Below are 27,541 nucleotides of genomic sequence, written 5' to 3'. Positions count from 1 at the left end.
TATCTATCGAATAGAGATACGAAAAATAGAATTAGGTTAATCGATTAATCGGTTATTAGCCGTAAAATTTCTAAAAGACGTAGTCGATTATTGACTGTATGAAAACCGGATAATCGATTATTCTTAATAGACTTTCGAAAGACGGAGTCAACTATTATTCGTTGTCGACCATTAGTCGTAGTCTATTATTATATAATGGTAGCCGATCGTGGTCGACATTAGTCGTAGTTGACTATTGGGTTGATAAAACAGGGTAATTGACGGTACTTTTTATACATACATATATACATCACGGATCGCATCAAAGAAAATAGTCGATTATATTCGATTATAATCGGTTTTCGGCGGTTAACTAATAATCAAAAGTCGACTTTTAGAACACTCTGAAATAATCGACTAACCGAAAATCAGGGTTTAAGTTTTTCGAGAAAGCCGAATATTCGAAAAACCGATTATTGCATTTCACTGCGTATTCCTACTATCGAAAAGGAATGACTCCCAAATAACAACTTCCAAAACGGTACATCTTCCGCAACACTTTTGAGTTTTTATTCAAATCCATATTCATGTCGGCAATTCTTACGTAAAAAAAGTCCACAAAACTCAGGCAAAAGGATCTTGGTTGTATACCCGTTTTTACACGTCGAAAGTTGTGAAAAATGAAAATGTTCACAAGTAAATTCAATGTGTTTGCAAAGTGATTTTTTTGTCTAGGCCTGAAAGTTATGGTGCAGTCCTCGTACAGTCGACACCATATTGCTGAAATGATAAAAAATCATCTTGTTTACTTTAGATGTCATTTGTTTCAATATTTTGCTGCTAACCAAATTATTTATATGCATGTGAGTTCCAATATAATAATTTCAAGTATCTTGTTGTTGTATCCGAGATAGGATAACGAGATAGACCTATAGTTTATTGTACGTGTATACATAGAATCACTTTCTGGGACGATGTATATATGTCCGTCCGTCCGTTCGCAACGTACAGGAGTGCGATTCTCATCGACAAAAATCTGTAAAATTAAAAATTAATTAATAATTATAATTAATAATTAAAAATACATAGTATTTATATATATCTTCAGTATATTTTTTTTGCGATTTCATGCATTTAATGCACCAACACACAAAATTGGACAGACATTTTTATGAAATTTGGAAAATGTGACGCAATTTGTTTTAGAAAAAATTTCGCCAAATTATATTGAAATCATGCAGTCGAACCCGCCCAACTTTGATCCTTACCTTACTGGTTTCATTTGAATTTTTTGAATGATTATGTTATTGCCGTTAGAGTGTGCGTGACAGAAGTGATCTTTCTAATAATGGGTTATTGTTTAAGTTTCCCAAAGTACACCCCCTTATTTTACTCATTACTAAGGAATTAGAATCGATGGCGAACAGAGTGTGTTGTGAGTTCATTGCTCCCTTTGATAATATTTTTTTAACTAAAACGACGATCAAGGTACCAACGAAATTAGGTCGCTATAAGCGATATTCGTTATATGTTGTTATAAACGATTTCGTCTGTATATATAAATTATATCTTTTCATATGAATAAATTTGATTTTTTTATATTTTGTCGACATAATAACAAATCAGATGCAAAAAATCTAATATTAATAACATTTTTCCAACTGTGCTCTCCGCTGTATGTATTACAGACAGCGTTGCCGACAGTTTTTGATCAGAAATCGTCAAATCGTCAACAATATTTGAAAAATCGTCAAAAAATCGTCAACATGGTCCAAAACTTGGTTTGGTTACCGTTTAATGCGATTTTTCGCTGCTATTTTTGTGAATGAGACTGACAACATAAGATATACACAGCAATAAATCTAACCCAATATCACTTAAATACTGCTATAAAAACAGTTTTTAGAAGATGATAGTTTTCCTATGGTTATCGAGTTTGAAGCAATGCAGTGTGGTAAAGCTGGGTACACATTGTCATTTTAAATGGTAGCTTAGCTTAAATATCGCTTGCTTGACAGTGTGACTGTCCATATTTGTCCGTACACGTACATTTTGGTTTTTGGGCAGCCGAAAATCGATAAAAATTTTCATTCAAAACTGGCTGACAACTTAAAGAGGGCATTTGTAGGAAGTTAATAAAGCTGGACTCATATTTTTTATAACAAAATATATGTAAGTAATATTTTATCTCGAAAACTTTTTAAGGAAGATTTTCATCTATTACCAAAACTAAAGGAAAATTTTCAGCTCATGTAATTTGAATGTGGGGCAAAAACTATGAAATACCTGTGCCTAGATATGCCAGATATGTGCCTAAATATTGGCAATCCGTCGGGACATTGCTAAAAAACATTAAAAAGCTAAAAAATCGAGTTTGGAACATTGCTTTCCTTAAAATTTTTCGTGAAACTTTGGTCAAAATGTAGTTATCGTCTTTTTTTCATGCATTTCTGGCTTAGGTGAAAAATCGTCATTTTGGACCATAAAATCGTCAAATAGTCATTTTTCAATTTTGGCCCAAAAAATCGTCAAAATGACGATAAATCAGCAAATTCCGCAATACTGATTACAGATCATTATATATTTCTTTTGTTTACAGTTGGCCAGATTTGTTATATTTTTTGTGATATAATAACACTTAACTACTCAAAAATGCAAATCCCAATTTATTCAAACAAAAATATGTATACACATACGCTCTTTTCTCCTCAATAGCCAACCGCTATAATTAGAGATTAATAATTACGACAACTCTAAACGTGGGTGATTCCCAAGTTTAGATTGGTGAAACTTGTTTCAACAGCTTAAGAGTGTTTTTAACTCTTTTTTACTTGAGTTTACGTTGTGCAAAATGATTTGCATTTTATTGAAAGCACAATTTCCCCATTTTTTGTACATTTTTTTACAGTAGACACTTGACTAATGTAAATAGTTTTTATATGTTAGAAAATTAAAAAAAAATGTAAGGCGGAGTCGACAATATGATTCGCTATACCACTTTAGGAACTCTCTTACTATAACAAATTCTATTAATAGCCCAGTCAAAATAGACATCGATAAAATAGGAAAAATCCCTTAGAGCTGAATTTTGTTGTAATGTTTTTTTGCATCCTCTCCACGAAAATTCTGTTAGGTGGGAATGTTTGATAAAAGAAATAAAAGGATTTTTATTTACTCAACTTAGGTCTGCAAGCTTGAAAAAACCCAAACGAGGGAATGTTTGATGTTTCAACTTATATTTTGATTCTTATGTTAGCTCATGTGATTGATAGTTTCGCAAATAAAAACTTATTTTATGCCATCCTTATTTTGGAAACCTGTTTGGCGAAAATATAGTGAATTTAGATTATTATCGAATTAATACCATTGGAGGACTTTGAACTCCCGAAAAAGATCAAAGCAATTGACTTCAAAATTTCATTACAAATATTAAGAAATATTTTGTAAAAGTGTAGTATCCTTCAAGTAACTAAGGGGATATTTTGTCTTTATTTGAATGTGTTTACCGATTGCTTTATTAACAAATGTTATTTTACATAAATATTCAATGTTTTGGAAACGACACATGCTTAATATTTAAAAAATATAGTTCTAAATTATGTTTCCGCCACTCATTTGAAATTTTTTATTAAAAAAGCATTTAATCGTCGGGAAAACAACATAGCATATCCGAAAAAAAAAAACTAAATTTGGAAAAAATACCAAATTTTGTAATAAATTGGTTGTTTTACTGAAATAGTAAAACAATGTTCCGTTCAATCACAATACGAATTTTTGCAAACAACCTATAGCTGGGAAAGTTCATTGACTCTATAAGATGTACTTCCAGCTATAAAACATAATATTTATCAGACCTATTCTTATTCAGTTATTTGAAGTAATTGGTGCACCAATATTTTTTTGCACATAATTAGGCAAATTGGAGACAATAAGAAACGTTCTACATAATTCTACTAATTCGTACCCCAACAAGTCGAAACCCTCAAAACTAGAAACAAATATCTGATAAAAAAGCTGATAATAATTACTAAAAAAACGGTTAGGAAAAGATCAAAGATGGGCGGAGCAGACTATATGATTCCCTACACCACAGTGAATATGTATACAACATAGAATAATTACATAGTTTCCCTTCAGTAATGAAAGTACTTAGCTCCATCGTCACGAAATGGAGAATTGGACCATAAATGCGACATTTTGAGCATTTTCGTGAAAATTCACCTTTGGGTCCCATACAAATTTCTATGGAAACAAAGGTACGGCACGGATGAACCGGTCGCCATAAAATTGCATAAACATATAAGGTTTTTGGGACGAATGGAATCAATTTAGGTGGTAGGCGCTAAAAATGTTTTTGTCGTTTTTTTTGGGCCTCCCTAATGTATATCCCTAAAAGGAACTAAGGGTCTATCTCACTTCCTTTTGCATTTTGCATATGGCGAATAACAAAATTCCTTTACAATTCTATTTGAAAAAAATTAAAAATTTTTTTTGCGAGCACATCTACGATTTTTGGTATAGAGGTAAAGGGAAAAAATCCGGTTTCAAATCTGCTCGCGTTCAAGAAATTGGCCAATGCGCGCAAAAGTTATAGCGGTTTTTATTCTCATATAAAGAAAAAATATTTAAAAATATATTTTTTGTTGTTATGAGAAAATGTATGCATAAATCGTTAACAGCATTCCATATCTATTCGTAGATGTTTAAATAGTTATTAAATTTATTATTATTTTCGCGGAAAATCAACAAATAATAAAAAAATTTTGAAGTACATCAAAATTATCCTGTCCCAGAATCCGTACAAACCCTCAAAAAATAAATTAAAGAATATATGCGGAATCTAGACAATGCGTAGAAAAATATGATACCAAATTTATAGAGATTGGGTACATAAATTGCTTATTATACCAACAACAAAAGAGAAAAACTTATTGTTGGAAAATATTGTTGCAAATATATTTTTTGGTTTAATTAGAAAAATTAGAAAAAAATATTTGGGAGTTCTCCAACTATTTCGCTAAAATTCCATACAATAATAAATGTATACTGTTAAAACTTCATCAAAAAATATGGTTTACCATCGCGAGAGTTTAACTGATTACTGTGATAACTTATAAGGGTAGGAAATTAAGAGTAATATTGAAATTACAATCATTCAATTAATATTAAAATTAAAAAGCCCGTTATTCGCGAATTAGTTAAAGTCGGTTGATGCGCATCCGTTTTTGGATACAGCGAATCAATCTCTTTCAAAATTTATGCATATTTCGATGTTTCACTCAGGGGCCATTGTGTGCCGCCAGTTGCATCATACACTGCAAAAAAACTTTAAAGTTGGTAAAAGTCGCGTAACTTGCATACGATTTTGATGCGCATCCGGTTTCATCAGCGCCTATCAAAAATACGTCAAAATGTACCAATTTTACTTAGATTCTTCAAGAACCGCGGATGTGCCTCCACATTCAATTTTTTGTGAAAGACCCATATTACTCGCGTATCTCTTTTCTTTTATGACACGCGTTTTCGCAAATATTATAATCGCCAGTAAAGGATTCCATTTATGTAAAAAAATTTAAAGAAAATCGCGGTTTAGTACGCGGATTTGTCAAAATATATATTTGCTGATTTTCCGATTTTCAAGGTATCTACATCCGAGGTTTTAGTAGATGGATTCGATCGCGGAAGGCTTCATTAGAACCGTCGCGTAAAAAAACTAAATTCACGCGGGTTTCAAAGGAAATGGAATGACAGTTGTAAATTTTACACGCAAAAAATAGGTTTTGTAAGAAAATTCACGCATCAAATTTTGGCCTTTCGACTCCAATTACTAGGATGCTGTAAGGAGCACACTCATGAGATATGCATCGACCGACGTAAAATCACGAGTTTTTTAATCGCATTAAGAGTTTGAAATATTATCTTCTTGCGTGTCCGGATTATTAAAAAAATTCAAAAAACTCCGAAATTCCGGCTTCAAAATGTCAGCATCAATTTAGGTGGATGCTGTGGATATATCGAAAAATCGTACACTACAATCTTGTTGCCCATGGAGTATTCTGTGTTTCTTTCTTTGGAGATAGGTCAATAAAATGTAAGGTTAAGCCAGAAATCGTATGGGAACATAAAAAAAACTTGTTGGCTTCAACCCATTTTTACTCATTTTTCTACATTGATGCCAACACAGCTTCCACGAAAATTAATTTTAATGGTCGACATTATGGGATCCCTCCTAAAACACTTCATTTTAAAGAATTGTAGTCATACTTTATAGAATATGTCAACAGTTCGCGAATTCTGAATGGGTGAAACTCGGATTCATCGATTGTAAAAAATTTTTGTTTTTCGCCATATAAATGTACAAAGACATTGTGGTGTAGGGTATAAAAAGTACTGGAGTTCTAGTAGCAATAAATGTTTGAAATCATATATTTATATTGCGAATACCTAAAAAACGAAACAAGTTATCGAATCAAATTAGCACGTTTTCGAAAAGAAATGATTCATTATATTAAAATGAACCGTCAAGAAAACGTGATTTAAGATACAAATTAAATTATGTGAAGAATGTATTTGTAAGATTTTTTTACTTTGTTTAAGTAAGTTATGTAAATGTACTTTACAAGTTTTAACGGATGCAAATTAACACACCCACGTTCATATGTAGCATTTCCAAATTAAATGAAACCTTTTCCAAATTAAATGAAACCTTTCCCAAATCAAATGAAACCTTTTCCAAATTGAATGAAAACTTTATTTTTATTGAAAGAAAAAGCCAGACTATTTTGAAAAGAGAAAGAAATAAAAAAGTATATGGGTTTTTAAATTTTTTTACTTAAATTCTAATCTTAAGTAATGACATAAAAGTGTAACTCGCTGCATGTTTTGCTGCCTTGAACCTAAACACTTCATAATTTTTGGGCACCAATTAAAGTTATAGCGAAATAATCCTAAAGAGAGAATTTAGGTTTAAAAAATTCCTAATAATAACAGGGGCAAATTGTATTACCTAACGAAGTGGTTCACGATTTGCTGATTGGGGAATTCTCAATGGACATGATCCTTACATAATTGGAGCAGTCCTGTTGATTGAGCTGTTGGATATTATGCTCAATCACGTCAACGGTATTACGATAATTTTATTTTTGAAAAGTTTTTTTTTCAGGATAATTTTTATGCAATAACTTATTAAACGAACACACATATTGATAGAATCAAGGTAAATTTATAAAAGGTATGTGCATGAATTACAACAACTAACAAATTTACAAAAACAACATTGTTGGTATTGAAAATTAATCGTCAAAGAAAATATTGAATAATAGGGTCGTTCCAAAAATTTACTTAGGAAAAATATAAACACATTTTGAAAATCCTCCAAAATAGAACAAATTTGAATGACAATGTAAATATAAAGCATTCAGAACTGTCGTAGGTCATTTTTATTACACGTTTAGGAAGAAAAACAGTATTTTATGATAGCAAATTTCGAAGTTTCAAATTTCATGAGTAGACCCTATTACATTTTGAAAACTAAATTTACAAAAAAAGTAAGAATACAGCTGATTGTCACTTCTACCTTCTATAAATATGCCTTGGATAGAATTAAAACCTGTGTAATTTGAAGTTTTTAATGTCATATTCAGCAATGTTGAACCCAATAGTAAAGACGTTTTTAAAAACAAAATTGTGTGCAAGAGTGGTATTTTAAAAAAACAACTTAAACATTGAGAACAAAATTTTTTTCTAAATGGGGTCACTTTGACCCGCTTTTATATAATTTTTCATAACTACTGCGTTAAACAATATTTGACACTATTTAGTGTAAATTGATATAATTTTTTATCGATTTTTGGCCAGGTTTTTCAGAAATTTGGCCACTGTGCAATGCGTAAACAGCACCTTCTCTATAAAGATTGCGAACATTCCAGGTGCATATTCGCAGATCATGGCCCTTAAAACGTTTGCCGTTGTTTTTTCATAGCATGTTGGTTTTTGGAGGGATGAGTTACTAGCCCAATGCCCAACCCAAGTTTTTAACGTTTTTTTGCGTGAACTAGACTGGTTTTAACTCAAAGGAAAAAAATCGATGTCGGATTTTTTTATGTGGCACCCTCCTAAAATGTTTAGTTTTGTTAAATATTAAGATTGCCAAAGTTTGAGCACAATCAGAATATGTATGTTAACACGTGCCTCAAAGTTTCCGTAGTAATCTGCATGGGACCAAAGCACAGAGATTCTACTTGTATGGAGAAAGTGGCCAAGTGCAATTATCAAGTTAATACACTGATTACAGCTTTGTGCTGTTGCGCAGATTGTTTTAAGAAACCATGAGCGTAGCATTCTCCCCTCTTCCCGCTCTGGAGGGGGTATGCGGTATAAATTATTTTATGCTGTTAATACAAAATGTCATGAATAAACGTACCGATTATCTTATGATGCAAAAAAAGGGATGGGGAAACAAAACAATCTCCAAAACAACATAAAAACCAACCAATTTAGCGGGTTAAATAGACCAACATTTTTGTCTGAAAATGGTAAAAATGTTGAATATAGATCTTGTCTTCCTGGAAGACAAATATCGCCTACGTAAGTTGTATTTGGAAGAAAAATATTGACCTTTCCATTGATTCCAATTATTTTAATGTACGTGGTCAGATAATAGAGTTATACCCTAATATATCCATAGAAACCATATTCTAAGGCTACTTTAGTCTGCGACCCACCATTTAAAGTCTGGCACTAGATGGCAGCTGATATTAATACTGGATAATCTTGAACCCATGACCTAAATTGAAAAATTATTCCCGAGGTGGGCACTGGTGGGCATCATGTGTAAAGATTTAGGTCATATTAGGCAAATGTTCCGACTTTTGGGGCTATTCTTAAGAAGAACGCGTGCGAATGAAATAAAAGCTAATATATTTTTAAATAGTTCCATGTCATAGCTGTCAGATGTTGCACCAACAATTTGACATTCAGTTATTTTATTTTTGGGCAATGGCTGGAACTGTTGTGCAAAGGTGAATTTTTACGAAAATGCTCTAAAGAAAATTTTACCAGTTCATTTCTGTGGCTAAACATGTAATCCTACAAAAAAATTTGAAAATCTGCTTGATTCTAATATAAGGTTTATTATAGGGCCACGACTGGCCAAATATACTGTTGGAGTAATATCAAAATCTTACCCAATTTACAGTAGTGAGCTTAATGCTTCACTCAACGAAGTTTGGACTTGTGGTTTTTGAATTTCATGTATGACTGGAACAAGGTCAGAGGTGACAAGAATCTTTGTTACTGGTGACAAAAGTGAAATCGGTCTTTTCTGGGATCAGCCATTTAGCAGGCTTCGGAAAGTAACTATAACTAACTATAACATTATCGGTCAGCGGCTACCAACCCTGCATCAAACTGCCACAAAAAACAACGTCATAAACATTTATCTGCGCCCGGCAGATATAGGTGTGCTCCATTACTTTCCGAATAAAAAAACACGCGCCTCTGTAGCAGCATCAGCAACAAATCTGCAATCATCCCTAAATAATATAGTGGTGTGAATCAAGAAATGGAAGATAACTCCGAAAAGACAAAAGTCAGACGTCTCATACTTCACAAACAAAAACATAGTCCACAGACAAAAAAAATCTAGGTATGACACTAGATGACAAATTAAAATAGAAGGAACAACATGTTAAAGTCAAAAGAAAAGAGCTTGAATTAAAACATTCGAAAATAAACTGACTAACCAGATTCTATGGAATTCAAATATGGGGATGAGCAAAAAACAGTGTGTTAAATCAATTTCAAGAATTCCAAAATAACAGTTCCTTTAGTCAAGGAAGAAATTACACATCAAGCCAAAAAACACTAACAGAGACTTCACGTCCATCGAAAAAACCTAATTCTGCCAATACTCATTATAGATATATGGGATATGGAGGTTGTTTTGGAAATTCGTACTTAGGTGTATGAAAATAACTAAATGGTACTAAATTTGGTACAACTTTGATTTGGGTGAACCAATACAGCAGGAGTGTACTCGTAGAATCGAGATATGGAGGTAGTTTTGTACTTATGTGTACTAAATGTTACTAAATTAAATAGTAGTTGGATGTGGGTGAACCGATAGAGCTGGAATCCAGAAATTTGGAAGATTACTGTTGGAGTATAGAATTGAGAAATGGTGGTTTTGGTGTGTACAAAATGTACTAAATAGTACTAATGGTTGTATGGAAAGGGGTTGGAGTTTAAGGTTGAGAAATGTAGTTGGAAATAAGTATACATAAAGTACTAAATGATTTAAATTTCGTATGGGGTGTAAACATAGAATGTCATTCTGAAATTTGGAAGAAAATATCGTTCTGGCATGTAGAGTTGTGCTGTGAAAAATGGTACTAAGTTTGGTATTGGGTGCAGGAATATAATTGGAACTCCGAAATTTGTTGATGTGTAGGGTTGTAATATCGATTTAAGAAATATGTACCATAATAGTTCGAAATAGAGCGGGAATTAAGAAATTCGGTTCTGGGGTCACTGTTGGTGTGTGTGGTTGATATATGGAGCCGGTTTTGGAAATACGTTCTATAGGAGTACAAAAGGTACCAGGTATTACTACATTTTTAATAGGGTGTGCGGATACATTTAGAATTCTTAATTTTGGACTGAGGTCAATGTTGATGTGTTCGACTAAGATGTGGTGGTTTTGGAAATGCCTACTATAATTGTACAACATATAAAAAATTATACTAAATTTGGTATTCGGTGTAGGAGTAAATTTGGCATTAGGGTTACGGTTGGTGTGAAAGGTTGAGATATAGAGTTGGTTTTAAAATGTGTCCCTTAAACGTACAAAAGTAATAAATTGTACGAAATTTGGTATTGAGTCTTTCTGGAATTCTGAAATTTTGTATAAGGGTAACAATTTATGTGTAGGATTGGGATAAGAATATATATAATATTATAAATGGTACTACATTTCGTATAATTTCGGGATTGGATGAAAGGTCTACGGTTCAATCCCTGACCAAAAAATAACAATTTTCGACGGTGGCAATTACCCTCATTACCCTCCGAGTATTTCATGAAAAACCATGAACAACATCTATAAAAGTGGTGACGTAAAACACGCCGTTGGAACTCAGCTATAAAAAGTAGGTTTCATATCATTTGGGCAATGTAAATTGGCGTGCACCCATTGCTACGAGTGAGGAAAGTCTCCCTTGTCCCTACGGGGATGTTGTGGGAACATATGTTGTGGGAACATATGTAGTTATATTGATGTGTAGGATTGGTATAGGGAGGTGGTTTTCGAAATTGGAAATTGGAACTATAAGTGTACCAAATGTTTTAATGGTACTAAATTTGGCACTGGATTAAGGAATATATCTAGATTTCCAAAATTTGGTCACTGTTTGTGTATGGTGTTGAGTTAATGAGGTCGTTTTAGAACTATATGTACAACTAGAACATTGGTGGCGTCGTTTTTATTGGGATAGGTGATACACTTTTGTTTTTTCAAAATAGTCTGGCTTAATACCACTGTTGTTGTTTTATTATTTTAAAACAACTAACAAATTGTCTCCACAAACAAAGTAGTTGTTTTAAAATAATAAAACAACAACAATGGGATTAAGCCAGACTATTAAAAAAAAAAACAAAAAAAACTATAGTATTCCCTACCTTTCGCCCGCAACTAATCAATTTCATATCCACTTTAAAATATTTTGTTGTTATTCAAACAATTGAATTACAACAAAATATGGACTAAAGCTGAAATAAACACAAAGATGTAAAATTCTGCAGTCCAACAATAAAAAACGCCAACAACAATAATAGGCATCAGCACGGCCTTGTTGACCAATGCGTAATGCAAAAACAACTTTCTTGTTGTTTTTACCCCCGCTTATTGAAGCAACACTCCTATGTTCGTATTCTTTGCGAAGCAAAGACGACATAAAAACAGTGGTGGATATGAAATTCTTTAGTTCGACTCAAATTGTAGGGTAAACAGCTTTAGGGCCATACAGCAAATTTCTCATTTTATTTAATTTGCTAGATGGCTTTATTGACCTGTTCATCGATACAGAGTCGGTGAAAAAGGGAACTGATGAAGTTGTTTGGTGACAACTGAAACTATAGTATTCCCTACCTTTCGCCCGCAACTAATCAATTTCATATCCACTTTAAAATATTTTGTTGTTATTCAAACAATTGAATTACAACAAAATATGGACTAAAGCTGAAATAAACACAAAGATGGAAAAAAAAAACTATATGTACAATTGTATAGTAGTAGTAGTAAATGGTACAAAATTTGGTACAATTTAGTATTAGGTGCAAGAATAAAGCTAGAATTCTGAACTTAGGGTCACTGCTGGTGCGCAGGGTTAAGATAAGGAAATGGCTGTACAAAGGGTTCTAAATTTAGTATACTTTGGTATTGGATGAAATGACAGAATGGGATTCTAAAATATGAACGAGTATAAGTAGTTCGCTTTGGAAAAAGGAACTTTAAGCGTACGTAATGTACTAAATTTGTTACAATTTGGTAACAATTTGGATAGAGGTGGCTGGAATTCTAAAATCTGGTTTTAGGTTTGTGATAAGGAGATAATTTTGGAAATTGGAGCTATAAGCATATTAGAAATTAATGATACTATATTGTATTGGCTGAAAAAAAATAAATGTGAAAATACCTAGTTTTTGTGTACAAAATTATTAGATGAAGGTCAGGTGTAATAGGTTAGCATAAAAATGCTTCTTGAATTTCATTCATACGCGAAGGTCAGGATTCCAATTCAGAAAATTGTGATTCTAAATCAGGCAAGATCACCCATATACGTTAACGTGACTGCAACAACAACATATGTTCTCTTTATTCTCATCCGTCGTGGTTTAGCAAAGAAAAGCCTCGCTCAGAGAGGCTAATGCCGTACTAAATGTTCTAAACCAGGGGTGCTTAGAATCGTTGGTGTATTTGTAGTGGTAAGACACTCTCCCCATTGCTAAGCAATGGCAAATTAGAAATAAAGAGAGAATACGTGTGGTTTGTTATACCCTACACCACACAGTGGTAAGGGGCATAGGAGGAACGCTATTGCATTTGGTGAAAATCGGTTCAGATTTGGATATAGCTCCAATATATATTTTCACCCGATTTCACGTATTTGCTGCACCAAACACGCTATATAAGTCCGATTTCACTGATATTTGGAATGTGTGACTGAATTCGGTCTGGAAATAAATGTGCCAAATTATATCAAAATCGGTTTAGATCTGAATATAGCTCCGATTTATATTTTACATATTCACAGTGGTGTAGGGTATCATATAGTCGGCCCCACCCGACTTTGATCCTTTCCTTACTGATTTTTACGCTACCGTAAGGAAGCGAGCACCAATGTTCTAAACAAAAACGGGATAAATAAAATTCTATCTTCATCCTCTTTTCTATAAATGTGAACGTTACGCTAACGAAGTAGCGGGAACATGTTACTACTTAAATAAAGGAAAAAAAATTGCAGAAACCGGGTCGTTAAATATGGCTATGCCTCATCACATTCCCTAGGATTCGATAATGCCTTAAGCGCTGTCCGCAATTTAATACTACTATTGGTTGGAGCACTTTAGATGCTTCGACCAGCAGGAATATGGCGAGCGGCTGCTGTGATTGGGCAGTTCCCTGAAACGTTGGTTGGTGAATTCTAGAAATTTTTGTTTAAGCAAACTACAGCATTCAGTGGTTATGAAGACAGGTGATCCTTTGAGAGAGAAGTGGATAGGAATATGGTCCGACCCAAGGGAAATGACGTGTTGCCAAGTCACGTCATTCGTCACACCAAGAGACATGATGGATATATCGGGTGAGTTAAGGCAGCCTTCTCTAATTCTGGAGGTGCAAAATGTAGAGTTATCTATTTGCTCAGCCAGCGCTATTCATCTCTGTCAATTTTCTAGGATTTAATTCCATAACTCATGATATGCATTAAATCTCCTATCTATCTCTGCGGTTCCACATATGATTGGTACAACGATACACCCCAAGTAAGGGTCACTACACACAGAAAAAAATGGCCTCTCTAACATATGTCCCAAACATATTTTGCACAAACATATATTTGTTTGCAAGCAGTCCCAAACATAACAACGCCTTTCATAAAGCAAAAAAAAAAAAATGGTTTTTCTGAGAGATTTATTTTTTAATTATTTATTATATATTTATTTATTATTTTTTTTTTATTTATTAGTTCTTCTTATTTATTAATTCTTTTATTTTGTAACATTGTAACTTCCCGTTTCTTCTAAGGATTTTCGTCTTGTAAGCATAGCAGAACAATATGAATCATATGTACATACATGTTGAGTCAATCAGCGCTAGATTTAGATATTAGATGTTGCCTTTATATTAAAGACATTACAAATTTGAAGTTGCGAAGTATTTGACTATACGAACTTTGTTTTTTCGACACTAAACGCACTGTAGTTGTTTGGTTTGTCGATTTGTCAGTTAACTAACAACAATTGTTGCGACAGCGGTAGTTGTTGTGTGTGTGTGGTTTGTTAATAAGGCATTCCGCAGCTGCGAGAGCCCTGTTGTTACTCTCTTTGACCACCCATTAAAAATATGTTCTAACATAAAAAATATGTTGGTACCCAAACATATTAAATTGAGATATGTTACAAAATGTTGCAAACATATATTTGTTTGAACACAAACAAATTATGTTTGGATCCAAACATATATTTGTTTGCAATCAGTCCCAAACAAATTTTTGTTTGGATCCAAACATATGTCTAGCATATATTTTTCTGCGTGTAGAGTCACCAGCTCAAGCGAGATATGATAGTACTTGAGAGACTGGTGCAATAGGATTCCAAGTCCACCGCGCCCACTTCTCGAACGCGCAAGACAGTAGATGTTTCTCAGAATCGCCGTGACATTTATTCTTCTCCGGCTAATAAAAACTACAATCCAATGAATTTTCCCACTAAGACCATAACCGTTAAACTATATCAGGAGTTGGAATAGCAATACTCGGCGTTTGTGGCTGTGGCTGGCAGTGCTGTTGGATAGATTGCAGGGGAGGTGCATAATCTGAAGACGACGATGAAGACTTACTGGGAATAAAGTTGGTGCAGCACGATGCAATATAATGAACTGACAACATTGCAAAGTTTGCTGATCGCTACCAATACGATGTTTTCATCCTGGCAAAGGGAATGTTCCAATGGCTTTTCAGCTTTTTGTATATGATATTTTTGATGAAAAGTGAGCTCGAGCGAATGATACTTACTTCTCGTCTTTCAAAAAGCTGAAAAAGACCTTCGCCGGGATGAAATCATGATATTGGTAGCGATCAGCAAATTTTGCAATTTTGTCAGTTCGTTTTGTAAACATCACTTTGTGTAATATAGAGTTATATGAAGTCAAGCCTTTGGGGTAATACTTCAGACTTAGCAATCATATTAATTTATAATTTAAACAGAAAATTATGCAGTTTTCGTAACTACTCGGAAATACGGACAATTCGACAGCCAAATTATGTGGTGTCCGGATTATGGTGGTTATTCTCTTATGGACAAAAGGACGGATACACAGAGCCCGATCGACTCATCGAGAAATACGCTATGTTACAGACTTTTGGACCAAAAATAACTGATATAACCTCCCTACATAGCGGTATAGGGTATGAAAATGGCCAATCTTTTGTATTACTAATTATCGGGATTCCACTGTATATTTTTAAGACAGCTAGGAGAAATGAAGACGCAAATTATAAAATGCGTGTTTCCCAAAACTAATAAGTTGGAGTGAGGTACATTTAAACACGAGACAGATGATATGTCAACGCTTTGACATAGACCACATCAGATGGCACTTCCCCATTTAACATTTTTTTACTTATTCAATTGTTATGTACTTCTTTAGACTCCGATTACAATTTTATTTAAGTAAGCACAGCTTTCTTACATATTATTAAAGTTTGGATTTGATAAAAATTTGTTAAATTTGAAGTTATATGTCTATTTATATACATATGTACACATACATATATGTATGAAGTATTGCATTCAGTTCTTCATAAATATGTACATACATATATAACATGGTATCAAGAAGGGCGTACCAAAGTGTTCGGAGTACGGATAAGTGAGTGTGAGAATTTGTGTTGAAGTAAATCCGTGTTGGCCATACTCTGGATGATAGGTGTATTAGTTAACAGGTGAGTTTTTTCAATACCTACTCCCAAATACTTATAAGAAGACGTTCTATTACCTGTTTTGTTTAAACGTTCAGTTGTTGGCAACCAGAGAAGACGTACCTTCGGACAATCAATTCAACCAACTCTCTACAGCCGGTAAATTTTTAATTAAATAAACAAACATAAAAAAACTGGAAACTGTTATGTTTTTGAAAAAGAAAAAAAAAAACAAAACTCATGAAATTGTGTAAAGAGTGACTTTGATAGAATTATAAATTGTAGAAAATAAAAAGAAAACAAAAATGTTTTTGAAAATTATGATGTGATTCTAAGCCAGAATTTATTTTTGCTCAAAAACAAAATGGCAAAATGACGCATTTCATTTGTGGTCGTGAATTTCATTATCAAGACAATTAATTATTAATTCGTCTGAGTGGAACAACAAAGGGGTCTTTTTTGTTTATGATGTTCGTTTGTAATTTTTTTTTGCTGTATGCCAATTGATTATAGTCCGATTTGTAAATTGAAATTGTAGAGGCTCCTTGAAATCGCGTTAATTACCTTATCAAATATTCAATATTAACGCGAATAAAAAACTGGGAATTTCAAATCGAGTTGTGGTATTTTGATAATTTGTATTTTTAAGATTGCGCAGTGTTTGTGTCGCTTTCTAACAAATTAGAAAGTTAAGTGAGAGATATTTTGACTTTATGAAATCAGTGAGTGGTATAGTTTGGCTAATTTATTTTGTGGACAATAAATATGTATATTTTTTAAGATTTTTATAATTTTATAGTTTCCTGCTTTGATTTGCCATTGTGATATATGAAACAACAAAATTCCACACACACAAACAAAAATATTCCATGCAATCATTGATTGATCATTTATTCAAAAATATTATATCATCTAAAAAGTGTTCAAAAGTCGTGCAATATCGGTTGTCAAAAATAAAAGATTCAACCATATATAAACACACACAGATACAGTGAGCCAATAAAGTCATGGGACAATAATACATACATATGTATATTTCACATTGTCCAAAGTATTTGGATACATCCACATACTTGAAGATTATTGAATAAACATTTTGAAAAATCAAAGCTAATATTCTTATAAATGAAGAAATAAAACAAACTAATAAATGTATGTAAAAAATAACTCAAGAAAGTTATCGGACATAAACGTACGTATTTTAAAAGCATGACAGTACATGCAGCCTCTTCTTCTTTCGGCGTCGCCGAGGTAGACGAAGTCTTTAACTACGTCAAAATTATATGAACCAACTTCCACAGTTGGTCCGAGTTCTATGGACGCATTTCGCGTCGATATCATTTCTTTTGACGTTCGCATCTCCTTTTCCAGCGGGATGTTGAAGAGATCACACGAAAGACAGTCTCCTTGTCTGAAACATCTTTTGGTAATGAACATTTCGGAGAGGTTCTTTCTTATCTTAACTGAGGACCGGTTATCAGTTAGCGCCATCTTACAAAGCCGAATGAGCTTTGCGGTGATAGTAAATTCATATATGGCTTGGAAAACCTTTAAACCTAAGGGGATGTCAAAGGCTGCTCTATAATCGACAAAAATATGGTAAGTGTCGATCTGCATCTCTTGCGAACATTCCAGATGCAGATTCGCAGATCATGGCCCTTAAAACGTTTGCCGTTGTTTTTTCATAGCATGTTGGTTTTTGGAGGGATGAGTTGCTAGCCCAATGCCCAACCCAAGTTTTTAACGTTCTTATGTGTGAACGAGCGGCACATGTTAGCTCACTTCCTTTAACGGGTGTTAAGGGCCCCCAAGTGACACCACGGGGAGGTTAGTGTCTACTTAAGATGAAAAAAGGACCAAGATAAGTCCTTGGCTTAACCATGTTAAAGTCGTTGCTTAGTATCTTTCATTCCCTGCGTAACCCATCATTTTCCTGCAAGTGAAGTTTTTGTGAAAGTTAAATTTTTTGTTGCTTTGTTGTAAATGCCTACTAGGGATATAACTTTTTGCACTTTTTTGCAAATATCAAAAATACCACCACATAGCCGTGTAGAGCATGAAAAACTATTATGAAATACGGTGTCAATTTTTCTCTATCGCGAAAAAAGTTTCCGCACCAAATGCATTGAAGTTATGTAATGCATTTTTTAATTTTATCTGTCATAACAACATATTTGCTTTTCATTAAAATTTTTATTTTTTGTAATCTAATTTAAAATCATTATCAAAGCGTTCTGGACCAATTTGTTCTAAAATCACGCCATTTCGGACCATATTAGGATTTTTTGACACTATTGCAATTTTTGGGTTTTCTTTATAAACTCGTGAATTTTATGTTTATATTTTTTTAACCTATCGGACAAGAGAATATGTTGTCATTTGCAACTAATTCGCGAAAGTTACAGGCTGTTTTTGTTGACTTTGCCTGTGAGAATTGTATTTTTTTCTATAAATATTTATTCAAACAAAGCAAATTTAAAATTTTAAGTAGAAAAAATATCAAAAGGGTTTTAGTAATCACGGCCGGTGCGGGAACTTTTTGCACAGAATCGGTCTTAGAAACGCGTTTTCATTATTAGGACAACATTCCCCACATGGTAGTGGTGTTGTATTTTTGTAGAAAACAAATACGATTCTCACAAGCAAAGTCAACAAAAACAGCCTGTAACTTTCGCGAATTCGTTTCAAATGACCCCATATTCCCTGGTCCGATAGGTTAAAAAAATATAAACATAAAATTCACGAATTTATAAAGAAAAACCAAAAATTGCAATAGTGTCAAAAAATCCTAATGTGGTCCGAAATGGCGCGATTTGAGAAGAAATTGGTCCAGAACGCTTTGATAATGATTTTAAATTAGATTACAAAAAAATAAAAATTTTAATGAAAAGCAAATATGTTGTTATGACAGATAAAATTAAAAAATGCATTGCAGAACTTCAATGCATTTGGTGCGGAAACTTTTTTCGCGATAGAGAAAAATTGACACCGTGTTTCATAATAGTTTTTCATGCTCTACACGGCTATGTGGTGGTATTTTTTTGGTTATAGCCCTAATGCCTACATAATTATTTTTGCCATGTAAATGCTAGTCTTCTTTATTTAGTAAAATTGTTTTTTCAATAACTCCCTCTGGTTCCCCTCTCACTATGTCGGTACTATACATAGGTTTGATCGGTTTGATTATTACTTGTTCATACCTATGGTATAAGATCGAATTCTACAAAATTTGTAAATATAGCTTAAAATAGTTATTTAAAATTTCAATATAACTCCCACATATATTAAGTCGATTTTAGTTATTTTATGCCCAAGAAATATTTTTAATATTAATTTTAATTAATTTCTCGTTAGAATCGAGCTTAATGACCAACGATGCAAGTGAAAAAGTAAAGCCGAAGATTCGAACCCACACAACCACCAGCCAGGCTCAAGCTGATTTTTATTTTTACTTGAAATGTTTGCCTATTATGGCGAAGATCATCTTTATTATTACTTTTAATTAATTTCTCCTTAGAATCGAGCTTAATGACCAATGATGAAATTAATGACAAATGATCATTTCTTCGCTTTCCTTTTTCACTTGTATCATTTGCCATTAAGCTCGATTCTAACTAGAAATTAATTAAAATCAATATTAACAAGTAGGAACAGCGTTAAGTTCGGTCGGTCCGAACTTTTTATACCCTCCACCACACATTTCAGCCATCTCGGTGTAATAATGGGGCCAAAACCTTCAAAATACCGAAAATCGGGAGATATCGTCCTATGGGGGCTATATCAAAACGTGGACCTATATAAACATTTTATGGTGGAAATGTTTCTTAGCCTCTGGAAACACAAAATACAAAGTTACAACTGATTCTGTTGTCAAATGGGACTAATACATTCAAAATATATTAAAATGACGCGTACTTTATATGGGGCGTTATATGGGGGCTATACCAAAACGTGGACCTATATAAACTAACTTTGGTAGGAATGTTTTTTGGCCTCTGGAGACACAAACTACCAATTTACAACCAATTCGGTGGTAAAATGGGACAAATATCTTAAAAATTCCTTAAAACGACGACGCGTCACGCGTCATTTTGTATGGGGGCTACACGAAAGCGTGGACCTACATAGCCCGCTTTCAATACCAAAATGTCATCCACCTACGTCAATCCGTTCGGACGCTAGCGTGATTTCCACAGACGGACAGACGGACGGACATGGCTATATCGATGTAGAATTGCACGCTGATCAAGAATATATTTGGGTTGTTGGGTCTACAATGATTATTTCGAGTAGTTACAAACCAAATGACGAACTTAATATACCCCCATTCTATGGTGGAGGGTATAAAATAATCTTCGCCATAATAGGCAAAATTTTCAAATAAAAAAGAATATACATATATACTTTACAAGGTCTCCGAGGAATATTTCGATGTGTTACAAACGGAATGACAAACTTAATTATACCATGTTATAGTAGAGGTATAAAATGAACACAGCAGTGCCGTTAAAAGTTATTTCTCGGATATTTATGATATTTCTTGGGCATAAAATACCTAAAATCGACTTAATATATGTGGGAGTTATATTGAAGTTTCCTTACACAGCAACACTAACCTCAGTTCCAAACCAAATACCAAATTTTAGAAAATCACTTATATACCTAAACCCAATACCCAATTTAGTACCGTTGGTACCGTTTAGTACTTTTCGTAGAACCATCTCCACATATCAACTCTACGCAAGCGATCTTCATTCCAAATATCAGAATTACAACTCTATCCCTACAACCTATACGAAAATTAGTATCAGATAGTACTTTTCGTGTATTTTCTATACGTATTTCCAAAACCACCTCCACCAATACCAAATTTAGTACCCTTTAGTACTTTCCGTACACATAATTGTCTCAATATTTCAACCCCAAACTCCAACATTAATCTTAATTCCAAATTTCTACATTCTAGGTCTATTCAAATTTTACAAAATTTAGTACCATTTAGTACACATAACTAAGAACTTCCAAAACTAACTCTATGCCTCAATCCTTCACTCCAACAGTAAACTAAATTCCTAATTTCATTATTTTAGCTCCATGCATTCATTCAAATTGTACTAAATTTAGTACCATTTAGTACTTTTCGTGCCCATAAGTACGAATTTCAAAAACTACCTCAATCCAAAATTCCAGCACCTACAATCCAACTGTAATCTTAATTCCAAATCTCAGGATTCCAGCTCCACCCGTTCGCCCAAACCCAAAATTTAGCCAAAACTAGTACCATTTTGTACTTTTCGTATCCATAAGTACGAATTTCCAAAACCACCTCAAACCTACAATCCAACAGTACCCTTAATTCCAAACTTCAGAATTCCAGCTCTATCCGTTCACCCATATCCAAATTATAGCAAATTTAGTACCATTTTGTACTCTTCGTACCCATAAGTAGGAATTTACAAAACTATCTCAAATTTATAACCCAACTGTAATCCTTATTCCAAATTTCAGGATTCAAGCTCTATCCGTTTACCCAAATCCAATAGTAATCTTAATTCCAAATCTCAGGATTCCAGCTCTATCCATTCACCCAAATCCAAATTGTACCAAATTTAGTACCATTTGGTACTTTTCGTACCCATAAGTACGAATTTCCAAAACTACCAAATTTAGTACTATTTAGTACTTTTCTTACACATATGTAAGAATTTCCAAAACTACCTCTATATCTCAATCCTACACTCTAACAATAATCTTAGTTCAAAAGTTAAGGTTCCAGCTCCAGCTTCATCCAAATTCAAGTCACATGTATATACATTTCCAAAATCACAACCTTATATCAAACCTACACCTCAACATTAATTCACATTACAAATTTCAAGCTTTTAGCTCTATCCGTTCACATAATACAAAATGGAACCAAATTTAGTACATTTTAGTATTTTTCGTACACTTTTATTTCGAATTTCTAAAAACGCGTTGGTACATCTATCATACACTCCATCAGTGACCCTTATTCCAAATGAGCTCTCTAGCTCTACCGGTTCGCCAAATACGCCAAACGGTACCATATTTAGAACTTTTCGTACCGTTCCCGTACGAATTTCCAAAAACCCAGACTTATCTGACACCTTCGGACCAAGACTGACCCTCACCCAAAATTTCAAAATTCTAGCTTCAGACGTTTCGTCTGGGCGTTGATGAATCATAAAGTCAGTCAGTCAGCGAGTCAATTACTTTACTCTCTTATTAATATAGATAGATACATACGTATGTATGTACGTTCTTCTCACATTTTTTAATTTGTGACGCCGGCGCAACAATGTGTATTTAAATTTCTTAAAATATCTGTTTTTTATACAAACCGGTATATCAAGCTAATGAAATTAATTGTCGATAAACAATACATGTGATCCAAGTTAAAAGATTCTTAAGCTTACTTCTGAATGTTTTAAAAGCAACATATCGTCACCATAAATGCCCGAAGACGTAACCCACAAAACTAAAACTTTACAGGAGAAGCAAACAACGTTATTAAATGAAAACGGTGTTATAAAGTATCGAAAATTTCTAGTATCGTGTTTTAAGACAGAGAAGAAATATATTTTTGGAAAAAAGTTAAATTTTTTTAAGAATTTCAGAAGATGTGTGGGTTACGTCTTTTGGTATTGTATTTTTTATGAAAACCCACAGTTTATTGAGCATACATTTAAAGAAACTAGTATAAATGAAAAATTATAATCAAATTAGAACTGACTTATTGACCTACGCGAACTTTAAACTAGCAATCTAAAGGTGTTGGGTTCAATTCCCAGTCTTAACGGTGATATTTCAATGGACCACAATTAGGTGAATTTTCTATTCAAACCATCACTATAATTACTTATAATTTCAATTGTATCAGACGATATTTAAATCTGGAATATTATATTTATTGTTGTATTTAAGTCAATTTGTGGACAAAATATAGTTAATATAAATTAGGTGATCTGTAACAATTTAAATGTAACTTTTAATCCTCATAAGGAATGTTGTCATAAAAGTAATGACAATCATTTGGAATTAAGCGTTTTAAGTCAGGTGTTGAAATTTCTTTTTTCAAACTTTTAGCCTATGTGTGTACATCTGAGGTGGATCCACTGCCTCAAATTTTCCGGAACTTCTCTGTGGTAGAATCTGGTAGTCGTCTTTGATATCAGTTTTAAAAAAGATTATACTGCTAGGATCAAAAGCCAATGCTCGCAGTTTATTGACTGTAGGATCTCCTGTCTTTTTGTCCAAGTAAACCAATACAGAAAATTTTCGTTTTTCTCTACACCTATTTGATTACTACAATCTGTTGAATTTATCCAATTATCTCTATTATAACATGTGTTGGTTGACAAGACCCTCTTTTCCAATCTTACAGCCTGATCATATCTGTTTTCGTATCAACGCCTCAAATTTTGAATATTTCCCTTCGTTCTTTCTCTTGGATAAATTAGACGACCTGCTTTACATCCGGGCTTCATTTGTCTTGCATTGCCTTACGAATAACCACTTCCTTTTGTCCGGTTAACATATTGTTTTCCATATATGCGTTTTAGATGTTTATTTAAATCAGGGCATAGGTCTTCTGTCATCATTTTCAATTATTTCAGTTATGAATTTTTTCTGTAAGACCATTAAAAACCGTCTAAAGTTAAAGTTTTTGATTTAAAAATTAACTAAAAGAATGGTCTTTGTGATTTTTGAAAAAAGCTACCATTCTTGAGATATCGTCACCTAAGAGTCAAATTATGTCTCATCTTAGAATTTGTTTTAATTTTGCGCAAAATATTACGACTGCCAAATTGTGAACCGAATCGGTGTATCCGTTCGAGAGTTATCGTGCGCTCCATTCACTACACATGCAATAGCGGGTTTTTACAGCATTCTCAGGAAGTGTGGACTTGCCCCTGAAAAAAGCTTTTACCGTCGTAATGGGGGCGGTTAACCCCACAAATTGCTACAACAAAAATCAAAGCGATTCGATAGGAGGTCTTAAACTCCACTTTCCGAGATTTTGTGTGGGAACCAATTGTAGAAATATTACGATGAGCAAAGTATGGATCAAATCGGTAAGCGCCTTCGAGAGTTACTGTGCACATAATTTTTGCGAACAATTTTGAACTTTTGTGGGGGAGGTACCCGAGGGACCAAATCCGTTCGAAAGTTATCATGCGTTTCAGCCAGACAGACGGACGGACATTGCTAAATCGTAACCAAATTGTCTGAAATTGATTTTGCCAAACATATCAAACAAAGTGTATATACCCTCGTTATCTTAAATGCTGAGGGTATAAAAATCGAACAAGGATCTCTGGAATTGTACAGAAAGGGGGTTTGTCAGATTTTAAACATATTTAGTATTAGTTTATTGATAATAGCTTCCGGCTAAAAGTGTACATGTGAATATCACTGTGCAACATTTTTGAGGTAATCTTGTGCAAACAATTTGAGCATTTTTAAAGCAATTCGGGGCTATATCTCTGAAACCAATGCGAATCTTCTTCTGAAGCAAATTTGTAGATAATGATAAGAATAAAATATTTGGAGAAGTAAATGAAATGAAATGAATGAACTCGAAATACAAAATTTGTTCCCTCAAATTTTATAAAATATCGAAAAATTCCATAATTTGTATAAATTTCGCACCATATCTCCAAAACCTTTAATATTTTCTTAATGTTTTCATTCGGAAAAATATTCGCTAGAATGTAATACACAACTCTTCAGAACATGGAATTGTTGTAAAATGCCTCTATCACATTGTTTTCAATATATTTTTCAACCAAAATAGATAAGTCAATAATTTGGTGAAATCCGAAATGCTAGAATTAACTGTTGGTGTGAACTGTGTTTGAAATACGTGTTGTAAAAGATGTGATGCAAAATACCGCTGAAACAACATGAAGTAAGCATTTTAGAGTTTCAGAATGTTCTGAAGAATTGCTGAGAACTTTATTGGGAATATTTTTGCAAAATGTTACTTGGTTCAACTCCCAATAGTTTAGCTGATACTGACCAGAATTTCAGCAATTATGTAAACTTTTCTATATTTTATCGATTTTGATGCCGTAGATGGAGTTTTTCTTATGTGGTCTGTTCAATAGAAAAATTCTACTAATTAAGGGCTACAAAGGAAATGGCCAAATTCCTAAACGTTTCTGAGATAAAGGTCAGATAAATGCAAAAACTGTAGTTTTAGCCCGGTTTAGATGAAACCATAAAATCCGAATTGGACCTGACAAGACAAACCCCTAGTAGGATTTTTGTAGTCTCAATATGTACTTTCAAAAAATGCATACTAGAAGTTGTTTGCATTATCAGTGTTGCAAAGTGTATCCAAACATAATAATTTACGGCTATAAATAATTTGCATTGTTCCACAGTGAAAGTTTCGAACGAACGACAAAACATTGCGTTAATAGAACGTAGAAATCGGGAATGAACACCTGTCGACTTCAACAGACTTTACCTAACGATCGCCACCCTAATTGATGCTATATCACTGAAATTTTTGTTTTAAAACATTGCTGTAACATTTCCATTTCATTTTATCTTCTCTCTCCAAATTATAGACATACATACATAAAATGTGGAAAATATTTGTTATATCCGTGTGTATTTTCTTGGGATCTGTGGATTCCAAAGGTAGGTTGTTTTTTTTTCATACCCATTATATACCTGAGTATTTATTTGCTTTGTTCATTCAACAGCTTCTAGAAGTACATCAAAACGACAAACTGAAGATTATGATTTTGGATTTGGATCTTATGCTCCAGATTTTGGCTTCATTGATCCGTTGGCATTCCATCAGCAATTAACTCAACAAATTTTGGCACAACAAGCTGCTCAACAACAGTAAGATTATTTCCAAATATTTCTTTGCTATTGAAAAATTTCTTTATTTTATGACTTTTTATGTACATATGTTTTCTTCTAATTATGTTTTGGTATGTTTCTTGGTGATGGTGCTTCAAAACTATTTTCTTTCTAATGCTTGTATACACGCTTAATATAATAGTGCTATAGCTTCGACTTTTTCCAATGGCAATGCAATGGTTTCTGCTGGTGCATCCAATATGCCTGATTATGTGGACGACGTTGAGTAAATATTCCATGGAAATGACATGCTTAATAACGGTTTTTCATTCCTATTTGAAGCAAGCTAATTAATGAGCAGAGTTAATTGGTTTCTTTACCTGGATTACGTTTCAGAGCTATCTACCGCCAGCAACAAGCACTTTTTGATTATGCAAGACGTCAATCTCAATACAATGGCAAAGGCAATCGTTATGCTCCCAACTACTCGGCTGCTGCTGCCTCTATCGGACCTGGAGGTGCCTACCAAACTGCTTTCATTAATCCCGGCAATCCCGTAAGTTCCATGGGTATATACCCCGCCATAATTTTAAACATCAATGCCAATTTTAAAATTTTATAGGCTGTTCCAAATGTAAGCAACCGTTTTTCATCTACCAGTCCTGGTGGCTATAAGGGTGTTTCTGTCAGTTCGTACAGCACCAGTTCCGACGTCAATGGCAAGCGTACCAGTATGCGTGGCGCTCAAACTACAATCAACGACAATGGAAAAATTACTACATACAAGGTCCATTCCTAGATTCGTAGTATTAAGCTTATCTACATATTGATTATTTATTTTTACTTTCGCTTTGTAATTTATTTTTGAAATCTATTTAATTTTTGATTGATTCATGTACTGCGACAAAATTCGAAATATGTATGCTCATACTATCTACGTTAAATACTCTTATTTAATACTATTTAAAATTTTGATTTTTTTAAATTATCTTTGAAAATATAAACAAAAAAGAAACTATAATGCATTTTTTAAATTCGTTTTTCCTTGACCTCATCTCTGCCCTTACAAGCTAAGTCAATATTTAGTTTCATTGTCACCGGAAATAAGTTATTAAATAATAGCAATGATCGAGTGTTTGTTCAAAGTTTCGTTGATAATGCAAACATTTTATTTCCTAAGACATCATCAAAACTATGCAATGAAAAAGTTGTTTTCAGTTGTTTTTTATATGAATTACTATATATAAAAATGACGTCTGATAAGCAAGCAATTGTCAATATTATTATTTACAATTTGGTACGGCTTCCGAGTTTAGAGTTAAAAAATCATGTAAAGAAAATTCATGTTTTAAAATAACCATGACACTTTGTTATTATATTAATAACAACATGAATAAAATTAAATAATTACAATAATCAATTTTAATGTATTCTTCTTTATCGCATATTTGATTTTCAAATGCTCGCAATCATATTACACTAGGGGACCCGGCGAACTTCGTCTCGCAGTTTGTTAGGTACAG

General features: G+C 33.3%; 1 protein-coding gene across 4 annotated transcripts; it reads left to right on the top strand.

The window, feature by feature from the left end:
- Positions 1-16,245: 16,245 nt before the first annotated feature.
- LOC141394241 (uncharacterized) lies at positions 16,246-27,039 on the top strand. 4 transcript variants are annotated; one of them, XM_073968254.1, is made up of 6 exons: positions 16,249-16,334; positions 25,775-25,847; positions 25,913-26,057; positions 26,221-26,304; positions 26,415-26,574; positions 26,641-27,039. In XM_073968254.1, the coding sequence occupies exons 2-6, from the start codon at positions 25,790-25,792 to the stop codon at positions 26,815-26,817; spliced, it is 624 nt and encodes a 207-aa protein (XP_073824355.1). In that variant the 5' UTR covers positions 16,249-16,334; positions 25,775-25,789; the 3' UTR covers positions 26,818-27,039. The 4 variants fall into 4 exon arrangements, with proteins under 4 accessions (XP_073824357.1, XP_073824355.1, XP_073824354.1 ...); XM_073968253.1 differs by lacking the exon at positions 16,249-16,334 and adding an exon at positions 16,650-16,897; XM_073968256.1 differs by lacking the exon at positions 26,221-26,304 and having other exon boundaries at positions 16,246-16,334.
- The last annotated feature ends 502 nt before the right edge of the window (positions 27,040-27,541 follow it).

This window comes from Musca autumnalis, unplaced genomic scaffold, assembly GCF_047663935.1.
Source record: "Musca autumnalis isolate F117 unplaced genomic scaffold, ASM4766393v1 scaffold_2, whole genome shotgun sequence".
Lineage (NCBI taxonomy): Eukaryota > Metazoa > Arthropoda > Insecta > Diptera > Muscidae > Musca > Musca autumnalis.
The sequence above is the reverse complement of the archived record's forward strand: the minus strand, read 5'-3'. Positions and strand labels throughout refer to the sequence as shown.

Excerpts from the sequence above, each read along its gene's own strand:
- LOC141394241 (XM_073968253.1), top strand. Across the intron at positions 26,058-26,220 it reads CAACAAGCTGCTCAACAACA|TGCTATAGCTTCGACTTTTT; the intron begins GTAAGATTATTT and ends TTAATATAATAG. Across the intron at positions 26,305-26,414 it reads GATTATGTGGACGACGTTGA|AGCTATCTACCGCCAGCAAC; the intron begins GTAAATATTCCA and ends ATTACGTTTCAG.